This window comes from Castor canadensis, chromosome 13 (assembly GCF_047511655.1).
Source record: "Castor canadensis chromosome 13, mCasCan1.hap1v2, whole genome shotgun sequence".
Taxonomy (NCBI): Eukaryota; Metazoa; Chordata; class Mammalia; order Rodentia; family Castoridae; genus Castor; species Castor canadensis.
Window position 1 is genome coordinate 21,229,251 of NC_133398.1, and position 20,923 is coordinate 21,250,173.

The 20,923-nt window shown below is 50.7% G+C and overlaps 1 protein-coding gene across 8 annotated transcripts in view; it reads right to left on the bottom strand.

Moving 5' to 3' along the window:
• Positions 1-12,989: 12,989 nt before the first annotated feature.
• The window catches only part of Rgs3 (regulator of G protein signaling 3), a 124,242-nt gene continuing 116,308 nt past the window's right edge, over positions 12,990-20,923 (bottom strand). For 6 of the 8 annotated variants that reach the window (XM_074051214.1, XM_074051215.1, XM_020160328.2 and 3 more), the window contains 5 exons: positions 19,149-19,210; positions 15,904-16,005; positions 15,487-15,548; positions 14,685-14,851; positions 12,990-13,940 (listed from right to left, as the gene is read on the bottom strand). In XM_074051214.1, the coding sequence (XP_073907315.1) occupies positions 13,755-13,940; positions 14,685-14,851; positions 15,487-15,548; positions 15,904-16,005; positions 19,149-19,210 (579 nt within the window). In that variant the 3' untranslated portion in view covers positions 12,990-13,754. Of the gene's footprint in view, positions 13,941-14,684; positions 14,852-15,486; positions 15,549-15,903; positions 16,006-16,110; positions 16,781-19,148; positions 19,211-20,923 lie in introns of those variants that run through there. The other 2 variants (XM_074051217.1, XM_020160335.2) reach the window with 2 other exon arrangements.

The window sequence follows — 20,923 nt, forward strand, 5'->3', positions numbered from 1 at the left end:
AGCCAGGGATATTCTTCCCCTGACCTGTGAGATGTCACCTGAAATCTGCAGAAACTCCCCACAAGGCCTCTTGTTGGAACACCATTGCCCTCCTCCTGCAATCCTTCAAGACCCACCTCAGCCTGCACCTCCTGGTACACATGGCCTAGGCCAGTGGAGCTGCCTAGAAACTCCTCCCTCTGTCTTCTCAGAGCCCCTGACCTTTCTCACAGTAAAAGGCCAAAGAGCCTCAGTACTTTGGCTGGTTGAGTCCCTAGAGACCTGAGGACTTACTCTTTCTGTCGAGCTGAAAAGTGGCCTTCTCGGATTCATATGTTGCAGTCCCAACCTCCAGATCTTGAGGATGTAGCCATGTTTAGAGACAGGTCTTTAAAGAGGAGGTTAAGATTAAATGAGAAAGCCAGGCATGGTGGTACATGACTGTAATTCCAGCCTTGGGGAGGCACAGCCAGGAGGATTTTGAGTTTGAGGCCGACCTGGGATAGATAAAAAAGACCCTGTCTCAAAAAGAAAAAATGAAAAAAAGATTAAATGAGGTTACTATTGTGGGATTAACTGTCTTCTTAAACCAATGCTGTCATGGATTTGGGAACCATGGGTTGGTAAAGAATTTACCGAGACAGAGAGTGGAAGAAAGCAAAGATTTATTAGGACACCATGAAAAGAGGAGAGAATGGAGGGCAGCCATACGAATGAGTGAAGCTAGATGAGATAAACTGAGAATAGGTTTTATACCTCACACTACCCACTTTTGATTGGCTGTCTCCATTTTTGTTGACCTTATCGATTGGTTGTCTCTTCCGGGGATCAGGTTTGAACACAGGAGCTTTATCTCTGCGACAAGGCTGACAAGTACCTGGGGGTAAGCAGGCTTAGCACCCTCTCCAGAGGGGCTCAGAGAGAGGCAGTCACGGTGCTGCCACTGCTGCTCCTGCCTGCTCTTCAGAGTCACCCAGCCACCCCACACCTGGTCCTGTAGGAAGTCTGACAAAGCTTGGGACAGAAGCTTTTCCTGTGGATCCATGGGGTCCTTTTTCCTCCACCCCCAACACTGGCCTCACTCTATCATTTGCCCTTCCCCAGGCCTTCCAGACCCCAGGGCCCAGCTAAGCCTCAATGGCTCATTGTTCTCCCTCTAGGCCCAGACCCTGCCTGGCCTGCCAGGAACCAGCAGCTAAAAATAGCCTCCAGGAGTGTTTGGGTCCAGCTGCTTATCTCCATGTAGGGGTCAAGAGGTGTCCCAGCTCTTCCTGACCACCACTCTGGGTGAAGTCCAGCTTGGCCAACTACCAGATCACCCTGACCAGAGAGTCCAAACTCATATCCACAAACTACTTAATGGAAAAATTCAAGGCCAGCTCTGATTCCTGAGGGACAGAGGCTTGGTGTTGACTTCCAGAACAGGCTGGAATAGGCCAGAAGGGAACTGAGGGAGGCATCCCAGGTGACAGGAGCAGCGAAAACCAAGGGGTGACAAGAATGAGGCTGTGAGAGGCTGCAGGAGGCTATGGGAGGCTGTGGGAGGCCAGCTGACAGAGCAGGAGGTGGGTTTTCAAGTGGAAAGTCAGGTTCCATGGAGCCAGTCCTTAATGTGAGGCAAGGCTCTCCTGACCTTGGAGGCCTCGCCTTGTCCAGGTCCTATGGATGGATGCTTTTGGATCCAGGGCAGTGTAAATAGGAGGATCACTATCCAGGGCAGTCTGGGCATAAACATGAGATCTTATTTGAAAAACACTTAAAGCCAAAAGACCTGCGGGTGTGGTTCATATGGTAGAATGCCTGTCTAGCAAGTGCAAGGCCCTGAGTTCAAATCCCAACATCACCTCCAAAAAAAGCACAAAAAACGAAAACATGATTTGCAAGAAATTTTTCTCAGTCTGTAGTTTGTCTTTTCATTCTCATAAAATCATATTTTCCTAAGCAAAATCTTTTTACTTTTGATGAAGTCCAATTTATCATTTTCTTCTTTCATGGATCATGCTTTCGGTGTCGTGTTTAAGAACTTTGGCTGAGCTTGCTGACCTGAAATTTTTCTGTTATGTTTCCTTCTGAAGGCTTTATAGTTGTGGATTGTAGTCTGTGACCCATTCTGAGATAATTCTTGGATAATCAGTGAAGTTCAATGTTTTGTGCATAAAGATATTCAGGTGTTCAGCACTATTTGTTGAAAACAACCATTCTTTCATCAAATTGCTTGAAAAGCCAAACCCAGCTTTATCGAAATGTCCACATACTGTACTAGTCACCTAAAGTGTACAGTTTAATCATTTTTGGCCTATTCCGAGTTGCACAGTCACCATCACACTCAATTTCAGAACATCTTCATCACCTCCTAAAAACACCTGATAGCCAGAAATCATTTCCTCCCCAGCCCAGGGCCATCACTCATCTTTTCTGTCTCTCTGGCTTTGTCTACCCTGGGCATTTCAAGTCAGTGGAATCCCCCAATACGTGGTCTTTTACTTAGCATAATGGTTTTAAGGGTTATCACACTGTCTTTTTATTGTCTCTAATTACCTTCTATATACTGCATATTACACCACATTTTTACAGCCATTCAGCGATGGACATTTCGGTTGTTCCCATTTGTTGGCAGTTATGACTAATGCTGCTATGAATGTTCGTGTGTAATTTTCTAGTGTGGACATGTTTTCAATTCTCTTGGGGATATACTTAACTTGGAATTGCTGAGTCTGAAGCAGGTTCTATGTTTAGCCTTTTGAGGTAAAGTCAGACCACACCGTTTTACATTGGAGGCTTCCAACGTCTCCACATCTTCACCAACCCTTGTTATAACGGACTTTTTTTTTTATTATAGCCATTCTAGAGGGTGTGTAGCCATATCACTGAATGGCTTTTCCAGCTTGTCAAAAATTAGTTGGTTATACTTGCACAGGTCTATCTCTACTTCTAGGTTCTCTGTTCTCTCCTGTAGACCTGTATTTCTATCTTGCCAATGTCACACAGTCCTTTACTTACTTTCTTTTTTGGCAGTATGTGGGTTGAACTCAGAGCCTTGCACTTGCTAGGCAAAGGCTCTCCACTTGAGCCATGCCCCTAGCCTTGGCCACACAGTCTTTAGTTTGAGTGCTGTACTGTATAAGTCTTGAAATCTGATAGAGTGATTCTTCCCACTTTCTTCTCTTTTCTTCAAAGTATTTTGGCTTTTCTAGTTCCTTTGAATAAACTTTGGGACAATCTTGTGTAATCTACAAAAAATCTTCCTAAGATTGTGATGGTAATTGCGTTAATCTACACTTTGATATTCCAATCCATGAACATGGTATGCCTCGCCGTTTGTCAGGTCTTTGATTTTTTTCACCAGTGTTCTATACTTTGCAGTGAGAAAGTCCTGCACATGTGTTGTTAGATTTATACCTATTTCATTTTTTAATAGTTGTAAGTGATAGTATATTTTTAGTTTCAGCTTCTTTGTATTCATTGCTGGCACACAGAAACACCATATATTGTTGTAGGTTGATATTGTATCTTGTGATGTTGCTGAATTTAATAGTTTTAGAAGGTTTTTTTTTTTTTTCCCCCAGATGCCTTGGGTTTTTTTAAACAATCATGTCATTTGCAAATAGGGACAGTTTTTTTTTTTTTTTCCTTTCTGATCTGTCTGCCATTTAATTCCTTTGCTCAGCTTATTAAGGTTCAGTCTCACCACTAAGTAGGATATTTTATTATTGTTATTTCCTTTTTGGTACTAAAGTTTGAATTCAGAACCTCACACTTGCTAGGCAGGTGCTACTTGAGCCACTCTGCCAGCCCTGCTTTGTGTTGATTGTTTTTGAAACAGGATTTTGCAAACTATTGGCCTGGACTGGCTTTGAACCACAATCCTTCTGATCTCTGCCTCCCGAGTAGCTAGGATTACAGGTGTGAGCCACCAGCTAAGAACAGAATTTGCTGTAGGTTTTTATAGATGTTCTTTATTTATGTATGAATTTTTTTGTGCATAAAAGAAGTTTATGTGGGAAGCTGTCCTAAGTTTCTGAGAGTTTTTTTTTTTATCATGAAGGATGTTGAATTTTGTTAAATGCTTTTTGATAATAACTGATATGATCATATGATATTTCTTTAAGCCTATTAATATGATAGATTAAGTTGTTTGATTTTCATGTATCAAACAAGCTTTGAATTCCTGGAATAAACTTCGTTTGGTAACAGTGTGTAGTTTTGTTGTTTTTATGCTTCTGACTTGGCATTGACAACCCACAGGTGAACCCCAATTCTTGGGTGAGCAAGCCCCTCCTGAAGCCTGGAGAGGTGTGTGAAGGCACTTCTCCATCCTCCTCAACCTTCAGTTCCTCCCTGAGGGTAGACAGGTATGGGCAACCACACTCAGTTTATTGGTTGAGAGGGGGTCTCACTAACTTTTGCCTGGGCTGGCTTCAAACCATGATCCTTCAGCTCTCCACCTCCCAAGTGGCTGGGATTACAAGCATGGGCCACCACTTCATGCTTTTTTTTTTTTTTTTTTTTTTTGGTGGTATAGGGCCTCATGCTTGCTAGGCAGGTGCTCTACCACTTGAGCCACTTCACCAGCCCTGTTCCAGGGATTTTTTTTGTTTTGTTTTTTGAGACACTATGTATCACTATGTAGCCCAGGCTGGCTTGGAACTCAAAATCCTCCTGCTTTTGCCTCTGCCTCCTGAGTACTGGGATTACAGGTGTGTACTACCACACCAGGTAGCAAATAACATATTTGACAAACAGTTGCAGAATATATAAATTACTCTCAAAACTCAGAGAAAAAGGAAAAAGCTAACAACATAATACTAGACTCTTAGGAAGTGGAGATCTCTGTTCAAGGCCAGTGTGGCCAAAAATCTATTGAGACCCCATCTCAATGAATAAGCTGGGTGTGACCATGCATAATTGTGATCTCAGATCCTCAGGGAGGCATAGGTAGGAGGATCACAATCTGAGGCCAGCCCTGGGTAAAATCTTGAGATTCTACCGGAAAAATAACTAAAAAGCAAAAAGTGGTGGTGTGGCACAAAGAGTAGCACATCTGCCTAGCAAGTGCAAAGCCCTAAGTTCAAACCCCATTACCACCAAAACCAAAAAACGTTTCACCAATGAGGATACACAGATGGCAAATAGGTTCAGGAGAACATGCTCAGCCTCAGGACTCTTCAGGGAGGGCCACCATGTGCAGCTTTTGTTGGTTGAGATGGGGTCTTGCAAACTTTTTGCCCAGGGCTAGCCACAAACCTCAGTCTTCCTAAACTCCACCAGGCTGCAGTTTCCATTTTTGATGTTGAACTATAATTTCCTATAAGTATATAATTATTCCAACTTTTCAAAAATTTAAAAATAAGCATGCTTTCATTATGGTGAGAATTTTGCCCAGGAAGAACCTGACCCTTGTACTTGGGGGAAGGAAGTGTCACAGGGGCAGATCTGAGCCCACATTGAGAAGCCAAATCTACCCAGCTTCTGGGGATCGGCTATCCAGGAGATGTGCAGAGCATGAGGGAGAAGAAAGGTTGCTGTTAAAGCCACAGAGCTTGGGGTGTTTGTCTTGCAGCACTGCATTGGCAGCTGACTGACACTTGTTCACCTCCACTCCACAGCCTGAAGAGGTACATGTCTGTCATTCATGACTGGCAGAGAAAGCTAGTTGTCCTCCAATATCTGTTGCACCCTCAGGTTACCCCAGAAAAATAGACCCTCTGGTTTTTATCTGGACGTGTGGCTATCTAGATTGACTACTTTTCCCAGCCTCCTTTGTAATTCAACGTGGCCATGTGACTGAGTTCTGGCCAATGGGTTGTAAAGGAAAGCATCATGTGACAGTTTCAGGCACCTTTTCTAAGAAATTTTCATCTTTTGCCCCAACTTTCTTGTTCATCCTTCCGTGGTGGCTGGAGCTCAAGCAGCCATATTGGACATGAGGCAGATGCTACATTTTGAGGATACAACACAGTAAAATAGAAGGAATTCGGGCTCCTGATGACCATGGAAATGCCATACCGTCCCTGGGCTGCTGACCTTTGAATTTCCTTTTTTGTGTGAGACAAATTTCTGTCTTGTGTTTCGTGTCACTCACAGCAGAACTTAATGTCTGTTGACACAAGAGACTAATTGGGCCTGTGCAAAGCATGAACTAAGCCTGGGAGGCCTTCCATCATTAACTAGGTGCTTACTAAGCACCTACCCCACATGTGTCAGCCACTGCGATGATGCTGAGGACACAGTGATGAGGAAGACTGATGTGGTCTCTGTTCCCAGGGGCTTTACGGTTGAGAGGAAGACACAGACAACATTAAAATGAACCATGGGACATGTCATGGAATTACAACCTAGGACAAGAAAGGGCTGAGGCGCTTTGTGAGCAGACAGCAGAGCCTCTTCCAGGACTGTCAGGGAGGGCTTTCCTGGAGAGGTGACTGCTAAGCCAAGCTCTGGAATGCACAAGGGCCCAAGTGCTTGGACACAGCCAGCTGTCTCCCCTTGTTTGCATAGGAGACCAAGCAAATCTCTCTGTGTCTCAATTTCTTACCTGAGAAATGGATACTTATTGAATAAAGTATTTCTGTGAACGTTTACAATTGCTAGACACTGTTGCAAGCACTTTATAAGTGAGAACTCTTACTTCTTGTTGGAGCTACAAGTACAGGTATTCTGATCCTCATACACAGATGGGTAAACTGAGGCAGGCCCAGAAATGGAAACAAGTTGCCCAGGTTCAGACACCACAGGGGAAGAACTGTGCGCATTCCCTAGCAGCCTGGCCCCAGAGTCTGCCCTCAGAGCCTCTCGCTGCCGTGGTTACAATTGCAGCCACTGGGAGTGTTGTGAGTATGAAGGAAGAAACTGTCAGTCAAGTACCGGCAAATATTAAATGCTGTCAGTGCTAGCTGTCACCAGCATCACCATCACCACCCTCATGACTGTTAACATTAATGAAGGAGGTGGAAAGTAGTGTCCTGGCATAGGTAACAGCACGTGCAAAGGCCCTGCAGAAGTGAGCATGGTGCATCTGAGCACCAGAAGGCAGACCAGCAGGGCTGTGTGCAGGGAGCTCCCAGGCTGCTCTCACTACCATGCAGAGACAGACCAGACGGGGCTTAGGAAATGGGGGGAGGGGATTGATCAGGTGCAGGGAAGGGATCACGGGGATCAGACTTGCTTTGTGCTTTCACAGTAAAGCCACGCAAGGATAAACATGGGGACCCAGAGCTCACATGCACCCCGGAATTAAAAATACAACAGCTACAAACAGATACAACAATGCTCGGCCTCTTGCAAACCTGCCTTACCCCACAGTCAAAGCTGAGCAAGCAGCTGCCCATGACTGAGCTCACACACTGACCACCCAGGGCTGGGCACTCAAATCCCTTATTTGCATAAAGGACCAGGATGGGAACTTTTGGGTGACAACACTTTCTAAATTAGCTACCTCTGCCTCAGGTTGCTGCTGCCTGACTTGCCCTTGGTCAGAGCTGCATCTCCTCTCTGGTCCAAACTTTGCCCATACCTCTGGGGCTGGTCTCATTCCTACCATCTCTGGAACCAAAAACCTGGCCCCAGAAACAGTATTAACTAAGAACTATTATTACTGTCTTTATAAATGAGGGAAACAGGAGCTCAGAGAGGTTAAGTGACTTGTCCAAGGTCACACAAGTGAAGAAGTATGTGACTCTGCCTCAACTCCGGGTCTGTCAGCCTCCAAAACCCATGCTCCAAATACGATCCATGACGGTGGAATGAACAAAACTGTAGATGATGGAGCTGAGCCGGTTCCTGCCGTGAGAACACTTTAGAGGAAGAAGCAAGGCCACCCACCCACCCCGAGTCACATGGCTCCCAGAGAGCACTGTAAGCACCCCGCCGACTTTACAGATGGGGAAAGTGAGGCCTGGCTTTTTGTTGCTGTGACAAAATACCTGAGAAAAATAACAGAGGAAAACTTCATCTTGGCCCAGGATTTTAGAGGTTGAGTCCATGGTCACTTGGCCACTTCACTTTGGGCCTTGGAGAGGGTCAACCCAGCTCGCCCCACCACAGTGGACAGAGGAAGGGTCAGGGACAAAGCCACACACCCAGTTACCCACTTCCTCCATCAGGCCCCACCTCCTGCCATCCTACTAGTCACCCCACCGCCATCAGTGTCAGAGCCCTCAGGATCCAACCTCTTCCCAAAAGCCCCCTCAGCGGGCCACCAGGCCTTTAACACACCAGCCTTTGGGGGACTTTTGTGACTCAAACCATGACACCCCGTGAGGCAAGGGACTGGCCACCAGTAGGCAGCAGAACCAGGACCTAGAGAGTGGATTCCTCCCTGGGCACCAGCCTCTAGGTTTCAATCATCCTCCCCCACCTCATCTTCTCTATAGGAATGCAAACTAATCTGCCTCCCCAGAGGCCCTGCTCAGGTGCGGGGTGGACTTTGCCCCAAGGCAGGAACTTGTAAATAACCAGCAGATCAAAGCCTCAGCCTGGCTAGAGGCCAGGACATCAGTGTCCCAGGGACATGAACAAGTGGATGAAGTGGTAAACATCCAGCCAGCCCCAGGGTTTTGGAGACTCACAACGCACTCACAAACACACACACTCACACACACACACACACACACACACACACACACACACGCCCCACTCGCCTCACAGACTGCACTGCCTCTAAGTCTCAGACAGAGACTGAGACGTCCCCTGATTTCCCAGCAGGGACCTAGGACAGAGGGTTGGGACAGATCTGAGGGCTTTTGGCTGCCAGCCCAGCTACCTGACAGTCTGGGTGCTATGCAGGTTGTGTCCCTTGAGCCCACATGAGTCCAGGGCCAACACTCCTCCAGAGCCTGGCCTGGTTCTGGAGCCACTGGCCTTCACTTAGTACCTACTCTTGTGGTAGAGGTGACAGAGGCAAGTGGTTTTCACCTGTGTAGCTGGACACCCTCCTGGTGACTCAGTGGCAGCCACAGGCCCTCCCTCTGCCCTTCCCGCAATTGAGGATTCACATAGATTCATTTCCTTGAGGCCACAGCAACCTCGTGAAGGGGGGCTATTATTCCCATTTTCACAGCTGGGATGACTGAGGGTAAGGCAACTGATTACCCAGCTAACTGAGAATGGAGCTGGAACTCAGGACAATATGTCCATACTCAGGAGTCCATGCTGTTCATTCTTCAGCCTCCCTCAAGTCCTCTGAAGCCAGGAAGACCTGTGCGCAGGGCCCCCTCACTCCTCCAGCCTGGCCACCAGTCCCTAAAAGCGGTACATTGTCTCAGAAAGGTCACTAAGGCTACCTGGAAGTTAGGGACTACGGACCCAGTACCTGCTCTCTAAACCTTAATTTTCTCTTGTAGAATAATCCTCAGACCTTCATCCTGGGGCTACTGGAGGACGGATGGGGACAAGGCAAGGAACATGTTCTTTTGCCTCTGCGATCTGGCTCTCGTCCCCAGCCTGGGCCACACCCTATGACCATCTGTATGGCACAGTCCCACAGCTGTTCTGCAGCCGCCCCCCACCCCACTCTCCTCCAGTAAGGGGCACTAATGTGGCAGGAGGCCCTGTGTACCCCTTCTCTCCTGTCTGGGCCAGTCAGGGAGAGGGCAGGCCAAAGCCAGATGTTGCACAGACGTTGCCAAGTAAAGCAAAACAGCATGCAAGCTCTTCTCCGAGCCCAGGGTCCACGCATGGCTTGAGGGCCTGAGCGCTCTGAGGAGAGGCAGGGGTGAGGGTAGGGGAGCGTGAGGAGCCTGAGGTTTGGGGAGGGGGTACAGAGAGATGAATCAGAGGGGCTTTCTGGAGAGGATGTCAGGGGATGCAAAGACCGGGGAGCTCAGAAGAGTTGGATGAGGTGACAGGAGCAGGGGGGAGTGCGGCAGGAGGACCAGAAGAGTCCATAGATGGTTGCCAGGAAGGACCCCCACCTCAGATGGAGAGAATCTGAGAACCCCTAAGGGGCTCCAGGACCCTCCTGAAGCTGCTTGCGGGATAATAGGGTCCCTCTCATGGGGCAGGGGGATGCAAGCAGAAACCCAGAAAGGCAGCCAAGCACGGGGCAGCAGCCAGCCTTGATGGTCGCTTCCAGGCTGGACAGTCCACGAGGCTCTGGCTGCCCCAAGCCAGGCCAGGACAGCACACTGCTCCCAGGGCTGAGTCTGAGCAACGGGGCCTTGACTCACCACAGGAGCCAGCCTGTAGCTGGCACAGGCAACTCCAAGTCTCTGCCCACCAGCATCCAAATGAAAGGCATTGTGTGTCCTCTTCCCTCTCTACCCTTCCAACGGACTCCAGCAGCACCCAGCAGGGCCAAGGCTGGGCAGCAGGGCAGGACAGGCTGTCTCTGACTTGCTCCTGGGAACAGGCAGGCTCTGCCCTCCTGCAACACTATTCCTGGAAGCTCTAGGACTTGGAGTCAGGCTAAGGCTTTCCACCCACTCCCGCTGGGTTAGAAGGCTGGCCTGGGCACGTAAGAGTGAGATTTGACACTACCCCATGACGCCATAATGCTGTCACCAACAGCAGCTTGTGTGTAGGGAGCACACACCCTGCACCAAGCAGTAAACTACACTTGCCACAAGCACAGCCTCACTCAGACACTGCATCCTGGGCTGGTGCCAATACACACAATGTAGAGACTGGAAGGCTGAGGCCCAGAGGCTGTGTGATTTATTCCAAGGTTGACAGCTAGTAGCAAGAAGCAAAGCCAGAAACTGAACCGAGAACCTGGTCCCAAGGCCTGGGCCTTCCACCTCCTCACTGAGCTGCTTCCCTGCCCTATCTGTGCCATTGGGAAAGACCTGCACATGAAAACCTCCCAGGGTGGACCCACACTGACCAGTCTAGACTGCCAGACAGACAAGGAAGCTGTTGCTTCCACACATATGAGAGAAAAATGGGGACCAGCTCAAACCACCCTGTACAGGTGAGGGCACTGAGGCCTAATGGTGCAATGGACATGTCTAAGGTCCCCCAGGAGCCTAGCGGGGATCAGGGCAGGAGGATCCAGGCACCTTTCCAGCCTGGGCTCCAGCTGTTCCCCGCAGCCACAGGCGTCCTGCAGCCAAAGGAACCAGGGTGTGAGTAATGGAAACCAGGCAGTGGGGCCTTCCGAAATGGGAATTCCATCTGCCTGACTTTATTCTCCTGGACTTTGGTTTCCATGGCAACTTGGGGGTTGGAAGGTGGAGGGCCTGGCCTGTGGCTGAGTGATGAGGATGAGTCTCTTTGTGGACCCAGCGGCTCCTCCAAGCAGAAGATCTCACAGAGAGGACAGGCCAGGCAGCACTCAGAGGAGTCCTCGGCTCTGACCCAGTTCTGCCTCTAACTATCTTAAGTGGGAGTGCAGGGATGGTACTACAGCCCTCCCTGGGCCTCAGCTGCCCAGTCTCAAAACTCAGGCCTGGAAGAAAACCCGAGAAGCATCATTGCTCAGATAGAAGCCCAGTTCCAGCCCCAGTGGGGCTCCAGAGGCTCCCAGGTGGGAAAGCCTTTCATGGCTTATGGAGGCAAGTGGGGCTCTCTGGTGAGTTCCAGTGTTAGGCCTCCAGGGCCTGTAGGAGGAAGAGCTGGTCCCCCTCCTGGAGGGGCAAGAAAGGCTGCAAACATATATTTTATGCCTGGCCCCAGGGCAGGTCCTTCCTATGCATTGGTTCTTCATCCCTCAGCTAAGTCAATGCCTCTTCCCTGTTTTAGAGGCGCAGAGTGGCATGGTGACCAGGCAAGGATACAAAGCAAGTCAGTAGCAAGACAGGACTCAAACCAAGACTGCATCATCCCAAGACCAGAGCAACCACTGGAGACAAATGAGCTGTGCCTGACTGATGCTGCTTGCTAGGCTGGGAGCGAGGATGCCAATGGTAGTGGGGCAGGAGTCAAGTATATCAGACAGCTCACCCCTCCCTCCCAAGGAAAGCCCCAGGGTCTGTACTGGAAGCAAGACCAAGTTCCCTCTGCATTCAGGCCCTGCCCAAGCCCCCTACAACTCTGTGGAGGGCTCTGTACCCTCAAGCTTAGTTGTCTCCAGATATCACCATTTTTGAGCCTCTCACATGTTGGGGGTAGACAAGGGGTGGCAGGGAGAAGAGTCTGTGTCTCCAGGTCCTCAGAGACAGGGCAGACCTGAGTCCAGGACCCCATGCAGGGAACAAGATCCAGGGATATGGGGCCCAGGTCCTCCTATGCCAGTTCCACTCATTTCAACAGAGCCAGTCCCTCAGATCACACCCTCGCCCTGCCTGGCCCTGGGAGGTCGCATGTGTGGGCATCAGGCTGGCTTTGGCACTGACTTTGCCCAGGGGAGATTCTTGGCCCTCCCCTGCCCACTTTTAGCGAGTGGTCCAGGCTCTGCCTTGGAGTGCACCTTTGGGCCACTCCGCTGCTTACTTTGCACCTCCTATCAGGCAGGAAGGGAAATGAAGGCACAGAGGAGAGAAACTTACCCTGGGCTTCAGAGGGACTCCTTGAGTCCTACCTCCTGTCACCTCCCCAGTAAGTCCTTCTATCAAAAAAGGTCTTCACAGGCCTGGTACCACCCTGCTTGAGTCTCTGGCCCTGTCCACTGAGAAATTCTATTAGAACCTCAGGGTGTGACAGGGCAGGGAAGTTGAGAAACTTGTTGAAGGCCACATCACCAGCTAAGATGACTAAGGTGTTGCCCCATGGCAGATGGAACACAGCAGGCTTCGTGGTCAGTTGGGTGTAAACTAGACCCCATCTCTGCCACCTGCTTGCTGCCTGTGGGACTTTGGACAAGTCACCTGGCCTATCTGAGCTTCAGTCTCCTCATCTGCCACATGCAGAATAGGCTAGAGAAGATGTGATATTCAGTGAAGAGCATATGGCACGGCCTGGCTCAGAGGAGGCAGCGAACAGTGTCTCTCCTGAGCGTACAGTGTATATGTCCCCAGGGCGGGAGGCAGGTGATGGAAAGAGAGGGCCAACAACCCACCTGCCAGACCTCTCAGCCCCAGTCACCTGAGAAGGCCTGAGACCAGGAACACATAGAAAGGGCCAAGAACAAGAAATGACACAGGCCTTTTATTTGCTCCAGCACTTGGCTACTGTGTAGTCTGAGGGTGTCATGCTTTCCCAGAGCCCCAAGGGACACCCACCCAAGGGGTTTCAGATTTCTGCGGCGGTCAGACCACAGTGCCCCTCCAGGCCTCATCAGTCCAGAAGGCCCAGCTGCCCACCACTGGTTCCTGGGACCAGCAAATGCCCTGAAGCTGGAAAATAGTAGCCATCTTTTCCACAGGTGGCTTTCACAAGGCATTGGTTAAAATATTGCACTTGTCAATTAGGAAAATGAGGAGGCAAGGATTTCCTATTACAGGACATGGGCCAAGCATCCAGCTACTGTTTAAATAAATAAAATTCAAGATTGGGTTTGAGCTGCAAGCCCCAGCAGCCCTCCAGGACAGCCCCAGAGCCCAGGCCTGGGTCTCCTGCCCCACCAGCCAGTTCTTTAGGGAACTTGGTCAACACAAAATCTCCAAACCTCCAGACCAGGGAGCCACAGCTCTAGCTCTAGTTCCGCCAGGGCCCCTGACCTGCCAGGGCCCTTGGGCCCCCTCGTACCAGGGCAGTGGGGGCCCTGTGGGGCCAGGCCTTCTACTCCTCCATTGGCCTGGCCTCTCCCAGTCCAGGCCTCGAATCCAAATGTCCATCTGGCTATCCAGAGACGCAGCCTCTGGGGGCTTGCTTGCCCCCTCCGTCATGGGGGGAGGGAGGTGGATGGGCAGGGGGCCCAGCCTGCTCCATGTGAACGCTGAGCTATACTCCAGCAGTCCCTAGAGTGAGGGACTCATCTTCTTCTGGTTAATGAGGTCCAGGTAGAGGTCAGACCGGAGAAAGCGAGGGTACGAGTCCTTTTCCATGAGTCCAAAAATGCGCTTCTGTGCCAGGTCAAAGCATCCCCGTGTGACACACTGCAGGTTGTCCTTGGTATGCTCCCGAGTGTATGAGTCCAGGTTTACCTGTGGAGGCCCAGGGTGACATAGTCAGGGCGACATGTGAGACACTGAGCCTGGAGGCCAGGTGCCGGGAAATTGGGAGCCAATTGGGTCGCCCTCCTCCAAGCCCTTCTGGGGCACATTGTGAGGGGCCTCTGCAGTAGAGACCCTCAGGCCAGAGGGTTACTTACTGAAGAACTGGCAGAGTTTATGAGGCTGGAAAACACCATCCCTAGGGCCCAGCTGCCTGGGTTCACATCTAGCAGTGCCAAATCTGGATAACCTTGAGCAAATCACTCAAGTGCACTATCCCTCAGTTTCCCTATCTATGGGCTGGGAATGCCAGGGCATTCTTCACATTCTTCAGAGTTGTGAGAATTAAGCAAGGACACCCACGTGTAGTACTTGGGTTCCAGTGCCTGGCACACAGCAGGCACTCAAGAGATGTATGTTAGTTACTATGGTTAGGAGCTCTGAGAACATCTCCTCATTTTTAAAATGAAGATAATATTCAAACCTATTTCACAGGTTGTCATGAGGATTAAATATTAGAGCACACACACAAAGTGTTGAGCCACGGCAATGCCTAGACAGGGCCATTTTTATTATGAACCAGGACCCTGTTATTCCCTGTCTCCCTCCTGGGCACATGATGTGTAAGAGTCACTCTGGCCTCTCCCCTTCCTGAGCTTCTGGCTACCTCCTTGCAGCTGAAGGGTCACTGGGCCATGGAAACTGGGGGCCTGAGAGACTGGCCTTGGGCCCTACCTCCTTGCACGCCTGGATGGCAATGAATTCAGCAAAGATCTTCTTGGCTTTGGCCGCCATCTTGGACTGTGACTTGACCTTCTTGAAATCCTCACAAGCCAGCCAGAACTCCAGGTTCTCCTCGCTGAACTCAGTGCGGAGAAAGGCCTGGAATACTTCTAAGCCATCTGTGAGGAAAAACCCAGGCCTGGGTGAGAAGCAAAGCCAACTCCATCTGCCCTTAGGGACCCCTAGCTTACTCTTCTGGGCCTTGAGGGTGGAAAGGCTGGAAGCTTGGTAGGAGTCCTCATCCCCAAGAACTGGAGGCCTTGGGACATGGTCCTCGCCCTGCCAGTGCCTCACTGTGGGCCTTGGCCTGGGTCTCAACCCTATCTATACCTCAGTAGGCTTATCTGTAAAATAGGGACCATTATTCCTGTCTCCGGGAGCCCTGTGGGAATTAGAAGGGATCCTGCCCACAAGGCAGCAAGCACATTTGGCCCAGTGTGAGCCCTCAGTTCATGGAAATGTTTATCGTTATTTTGGGAATTGGGGTCTGAGCACACAGGTCCCAGTGGCCTCTGGCAGGCAGGCCAGCTCCCATGGGCAGGGAGGGGCTGGCAAGAGCTGGCTCCAGGGCCCAACCAAGGGCCTTACTCAGATCCAGCCTCTGCCCAATGGCAGGGACACCTGGCTGGGCCCAGGAGAGAAGAAAGGCAGCCTCTTCAGGACATTTCCTGGGTTCGGATGAAGAAGAAAGGAGAGAGGGAGGAAAGAGAAAGGGAACGGCAGGAGGGGAAACAGTGCAGCTGGCTCCACTCACATTTGTGAAGCAGTAGCTTCTCCAAGGACTCACTCCACTTGAGGGCTTCTTCTGAGGTGGGCCTGAGGGGTAAGGGCAAGGACACAGTGAGGGCTGTGAGGCTCACTGGGAGACGTAAGGGAGGCTGGGGCCGGGTGGCCTTTGTTAGCTGCCCTGGGCCTGAGCTGCAGCTGAGCAGGACTGGAGACCCAGGATGGAGGTCCACTCTCTTTCTTGGGACCAGTACCACTTCTAGTCCCCACCCTGCCCCTACCTGGCCTTTCCCCCAAAAAGAGTGGGTTTCTGTGACAGCAGCTGCTTGCTGGGTACCAGGCTCCCCATCTCACCAGAATGAGACAAAATGGACAAAACCTTTTCCCCTAACCCACTGCTCAGCCCTACTCCCCAGGGGCCCAGGAGTGCCCAAGGAGGACCTACTTGAATGACTTCATCGTCTTGTCTGTCTTGCCCACTGGCTGGGCCCCCGGGGATTCATTCCGCCGCCTGAAGATGGCCAGCTTGTTCTTCACGTCTTTGGCTCTGGAAGTAGAAGCAGAAGCAGAGAAGAGGGTTGGTCAACCTGGCACACACGACCCCTGCAAATTCAGGATGCAGGAGGGCACAGGCGGGGCGAGTGGCACCTACTCCTTCATGGTGTGCCGCCTCTGCAGGTTCCCATTTCGTGTGAGGTACATGCCTCGGAGCATCTCTGAAGAGCCCCCCACCTTGAGGTCCTAGGACGGTCCGCAGGGCTCACCCCTCCGGCTCCTGCCTCCCACCCTGTATCCTGGTCTGTGGGTAGCAATGGTGCAGGCTCCAGCCAAGTGCACGCTGGAATTCTGGCCGGATGACTGGACTCCCGGGCACAAACCGGGGCTGGGACTCAGACAGGAGGAGCCAGGAAATGGGAGGGATTAGAAGGGGGAGTGGAAAAAAAAACATGCCTCCTGGCCAACCCTGAGAGGGAGCCCTGAAAGGGGCATGTGTCTGCAAGGGACAGCCTCTGGGATCCGCCCCCCGGCAGGAAGCCAGACCCAGTTATTTGTGACCAGCCTCCCGTTACCATGGCAGCGGGGGTGGGGAAGAAAACAAGTCAGCAAATTGCTAGGAGGGAAGGGAGGTTCTGCCCACCAGAGTGGCAGGACTGGTTATTTTTAGCCAAGAACCATTTTTAGCCAGGCCGCTCCTCCAGAAGGCAAGCCTGACTAGGAAGCTGCCACAGAGAAAGGGGTTAAGGCCTCTGGCTCTAGTCTGTCCCCTTGTCCCTGGTCCCCTACACTGGCTACCTCCAGGACAACAGCCCTCAGCCTCGATAGTGGGCAATGGACCTTTCTGTACAGGAATATACCAGAGGCTCCAAAAGTCTTAGTAGTTTTAAGCTTGAATAACTTCACAAGTACAAATCCTATGAATATGCAAAAACACCATTTGAAAGGTAATTATTTAATTTTTTTTACGCGTATTTAGTTTTGCAATTTTTGAATAATAAATTTTCCATTTTCATTTTTGGTCTCTTATCTTTCTGAAGATGCAAGATGCTGACTGAAACCAAAGATTAAAATAGACAATTTATTATCCAAATCACAAAGCTAAGTAAGTGTAAAAGAAATTTAAATAATTGAACTTTCAAGAGAGTTTGTGGCATTTATAATGCTGAAGATTTTCAAGCTTAAAATGGCACCAGGACCCCAGGGATCCCCCTGTGTAATTCAGGGATCTGGTCTGGACTGGGCAGTGGTGGACAGCCCAGCTCAGGAGCTGCCGGTGTCAGGCTCAGACTCCCAGCCCATCAGTCAGCAGTATGTGTCTTTCATCTACCCTCAAACTCCTTAGAATGTCACATTTCCTGGGCTGTGCAGCAGGGGTGACAAGAACACCCACCACCTGCTTGGGCTGTGGGGGATCCAGAGAGGAAATGCAGATGACAAACCCTTGGCACAGTCCTGGTGCAGAAGTGCTGGGCTTGGGAGGTAGAATCCATACCTGTCCGGGAGGTCTGGGACTGGGTCTCTGTTCTAGCAGGTTCTAAGCCAATGAGATAAGGCCAAGGATTTCAGGGATCAGCAGCCCTCTGAGGGAGGACTGGATTCCTCAAAGGACCCTTGAGGACAGGAAGTGAGAACGCTGCTTCCTGGGGTCCAGTGCTGTATGCTGACAGCCCCTGCTCTGGTCTGGCCCACTGGTGGCCAGATAAGACATAGACATCCAGGGAAGAGGAGAAATTTGCCTGAGCTCCAACCCACAGGCTGCCTCCATTCCCCTGGAGCTCCTTGTCTGCTCAGAACCCACTGCATTTCTCTGTGTTTGGAGGAGTCCAGGGCCCAGCCAGATGCACAGATGTGTACATGTGAGGCTGTAGGCCAGCAGGCTCATCTCCAACCCCAGCTCTCCCACTCACTTGCTGTGAGACAAGTAATTAATCTCTTTGTGTATCCGTTTACTTGTTTGTAAAATAAGCTAAATTTAAAAAAGGAAAATGCAAGCTAAAAACAATGGTAAAAACGAAATTAGATCATATATATACACACACGTGTACGCCCATAGAACAGTGCCTGATAATGGGTGTTGGCTATTATTTTGACGATTATATCAGATGCTAAGAGTCTGCAGCTAAGCTTGTAAGAGTGTGAGCGTCAAGCATTCAAAAGATGGTGCCCACTCTGAAAGAAGGCTAGAGCCAGTAGGCCTCCTGTCCACCCTCCACTGCTAACTGACTGGAAGTCCCACCCACAAGAGCCCTGGTGCCGCACAGACCCTCCCCCATCCAAAAATGGTTACATGAGAATGGATGGCACAATGGATTTTTGGTTGTATATTTCACCTACTGTCTGGCAGCAGAGTGAGAGAAGCCTATGCAGAGTTGCAGCCAAGAACAGGAAACAGACAGGGGAACTGAAGAAAAAAAGGCTATATAGGGTGGTAGACCCCAGCCAAGGTCAAGGCCAGGGAAGAGTGCCACAGGAGGCATCTGGGAAAGACTTCTGTCCTCTTCCGCAGGTCCAATTTCTGCTTAATGGTGGGTGCTACCAAACCTGGAAGGAGGTTTGCTCTCCCAGGAAAGTGTGCCCCATGGCCTTCTCCCTGGACCTCCTCCAATCTCCAGGGTACAAGGAGACCTTAAAAAAACTCCTTATGCCACCCTCAAAATGCGCACACACACACACACCCACACCCACACCCCTCCACAAGTACAATGGGGTGCCTGAGCATGGTGAAAAGGTGTGGAGGAGAAATGGGATAACATAACTGGGCCAGCAGCGCCGCCTCCTGGCAATGCCTGAGATTGTTAGCATTCAACAGCTCCAGAGGAAAGGGAAATCCCAAGAACTGTCCATTCAGCCCACTTAAGAATTAGTCACAAAGAACTGATCCAAGTCACCGCTTGGCTCAGAGGCTGAGTTGGGCTCTGGTTCACTGTGGCTGTCGGGTGCTGAATCAACATGTTGCTCCACTCTGGGTTAATGCTTAGGACCCTGGTGACCCACCTGGGGCCACTTCAAAGTCTCCAGATCCCACTGTTCTCTGGTGTCTGTCTGTGGCTGTGGCTAGGGCTGGGTGTAGCCCTGCTCCCCAGATGTAACCCTAGAGAAGAGACGTGTCCCTAGGCAGAGGAGGAAGAGGGGCGCAGGAAACCCTGCCCTCCCCCAAGCATAAGACTGAAGACCACAGGTCTCACAACGTACATATTTTTGCTCTTTCTCTTCTTGGATGCTTCATCATCATCCCCGATGTTGTCCCCACTCATCTGCAGAGAGAAGACAGACACACGATGCAGTCTGGGTGTGCAGGAGCTTCTGCCTAAGCCCAGAGGATCAAGAATACGACAGCCCCTGAAACCGTGCCCCAGCCCCAACACTTCCACCCCCAGCAGAACAGGTGGCAGAAGGAACAGCCTATCTAGAGATATAATTAGCTTGCGAGAGCCCCCAGCCAAAGGGGCCTCCTCTGGTGCACATAGGAGCCCAGCCTGCTGGGGACAAGCCAGAGAGACCGTACTCAGGCCATAGAGCGACAGGAGAGCTGGACTCCAGTCAGGCTTCTGCTGTGTGACTTGGCCAATCACTGCCCTTCTCTGAGCCTCCATTCCTCAGTTTCTCAAATCAGAATCATAATGATTAATTCAGGATTCTGAGGGTAAAAAAAGACTTAGGCTTGATCAGCAGTGCGTAACATCTGGGATCACCTCTCTTGCCTTAATGCTTTCCAGGGCTCCCTAGTGCCCTAAGGAAAACGTCCATAACTTCTTAGGATGTGGGCAGAAAGTTCCATCTTAACATAAGTTGTGACTCCACCTGTTCTCCAGCCTGGCCCCTACTCCAGCACCCTCCTTGACTGCCTCCAACCAAACAGTGTCTCCCCTGCCCCATCTTCTTCCCCCTTTTGTCACTCTCCTACCTCTCCTTCCTCCTAAGACCTAGACAGAGACCTCAGTCAAGCAGCTTGGATGCTTCCTCCCCCAGGAAGCCCTCGCTTGACCTCCATGACTGTTAAAACAAGGCTGTGTCCCTTCATCTCTTCTAAGGTCCCCACCATACCCTAAATGATTTGTTCTTAATCTGTCTCCTCTGCTAGGCTCAGAGTTTCCCAGGCAAGCCTGTGTGCGCCTGGTCAACTGCATGAAGCATGTGCACTTTAGGAGCACAGGAAATCAAGTTTGTCGAATGAATCACAGGGGGAAGCAAACCAGGAACGAAGAATCCTGGAGCCTTTCTGCTGGATCCAGGGCCCACACAAACATCCCCTTGTTCCACTGCAGCTCATAGATTCTACCTGCCCTGCCCTGCCTTCGCCTAGGCTGTGCCCCTTGTCCTACCTGGGAGGCCCTCCCTCCTGCCCTGGGTCTCCATCTCCTCCCCACCTGGCCCTCCTCTTCTCCTCCAGGCCACTGCAGATTCTCACCATCTAGATAGGGGCTGTCCTGTCTCCTTCGCTTTGCCTGTGGTGAGCATCCTCATCTAGGAGAGTCCAAGCCCCCAAATTGCTACCACACAACAGGAGCCTGGGCTCTGCTCTAAGCTGGCAGAAGCACTGTTGGAGTACAGTGGCCATGAGCTGTGTCCCAAGACAGGCAAGAAGCTACCAAGAGTGGAATCCAGCCAGACTCTTCATGAGACTCACCCAGGACCTTGGTTTCATCATTTATAAAATAAAGATTGGTTAGCCTTAAAATGCTGTGTTCTTCATTCTAGAAAGAAAGTAGCCTTATTCCAAATACAGCCAGCAGAGGCAGCAACTGGCTTCAGTGGTGTACTCAATGGAGGATGGATGGATGAATGGAGTATGGATGGATAGGACAGATGGACAGATGGATGGATGGACAGACAGAGGGATGAATGAACAAAACCTTCATTTGTACAGCTCGCATTCTGGGTAGACTCCTAGAATGGGCATAAAGTAGCTACTGTCCTATTAATCCTGGTGGGAAGTCCAGCAGAGGCTCAGGTCCCTTGCCCAAGGA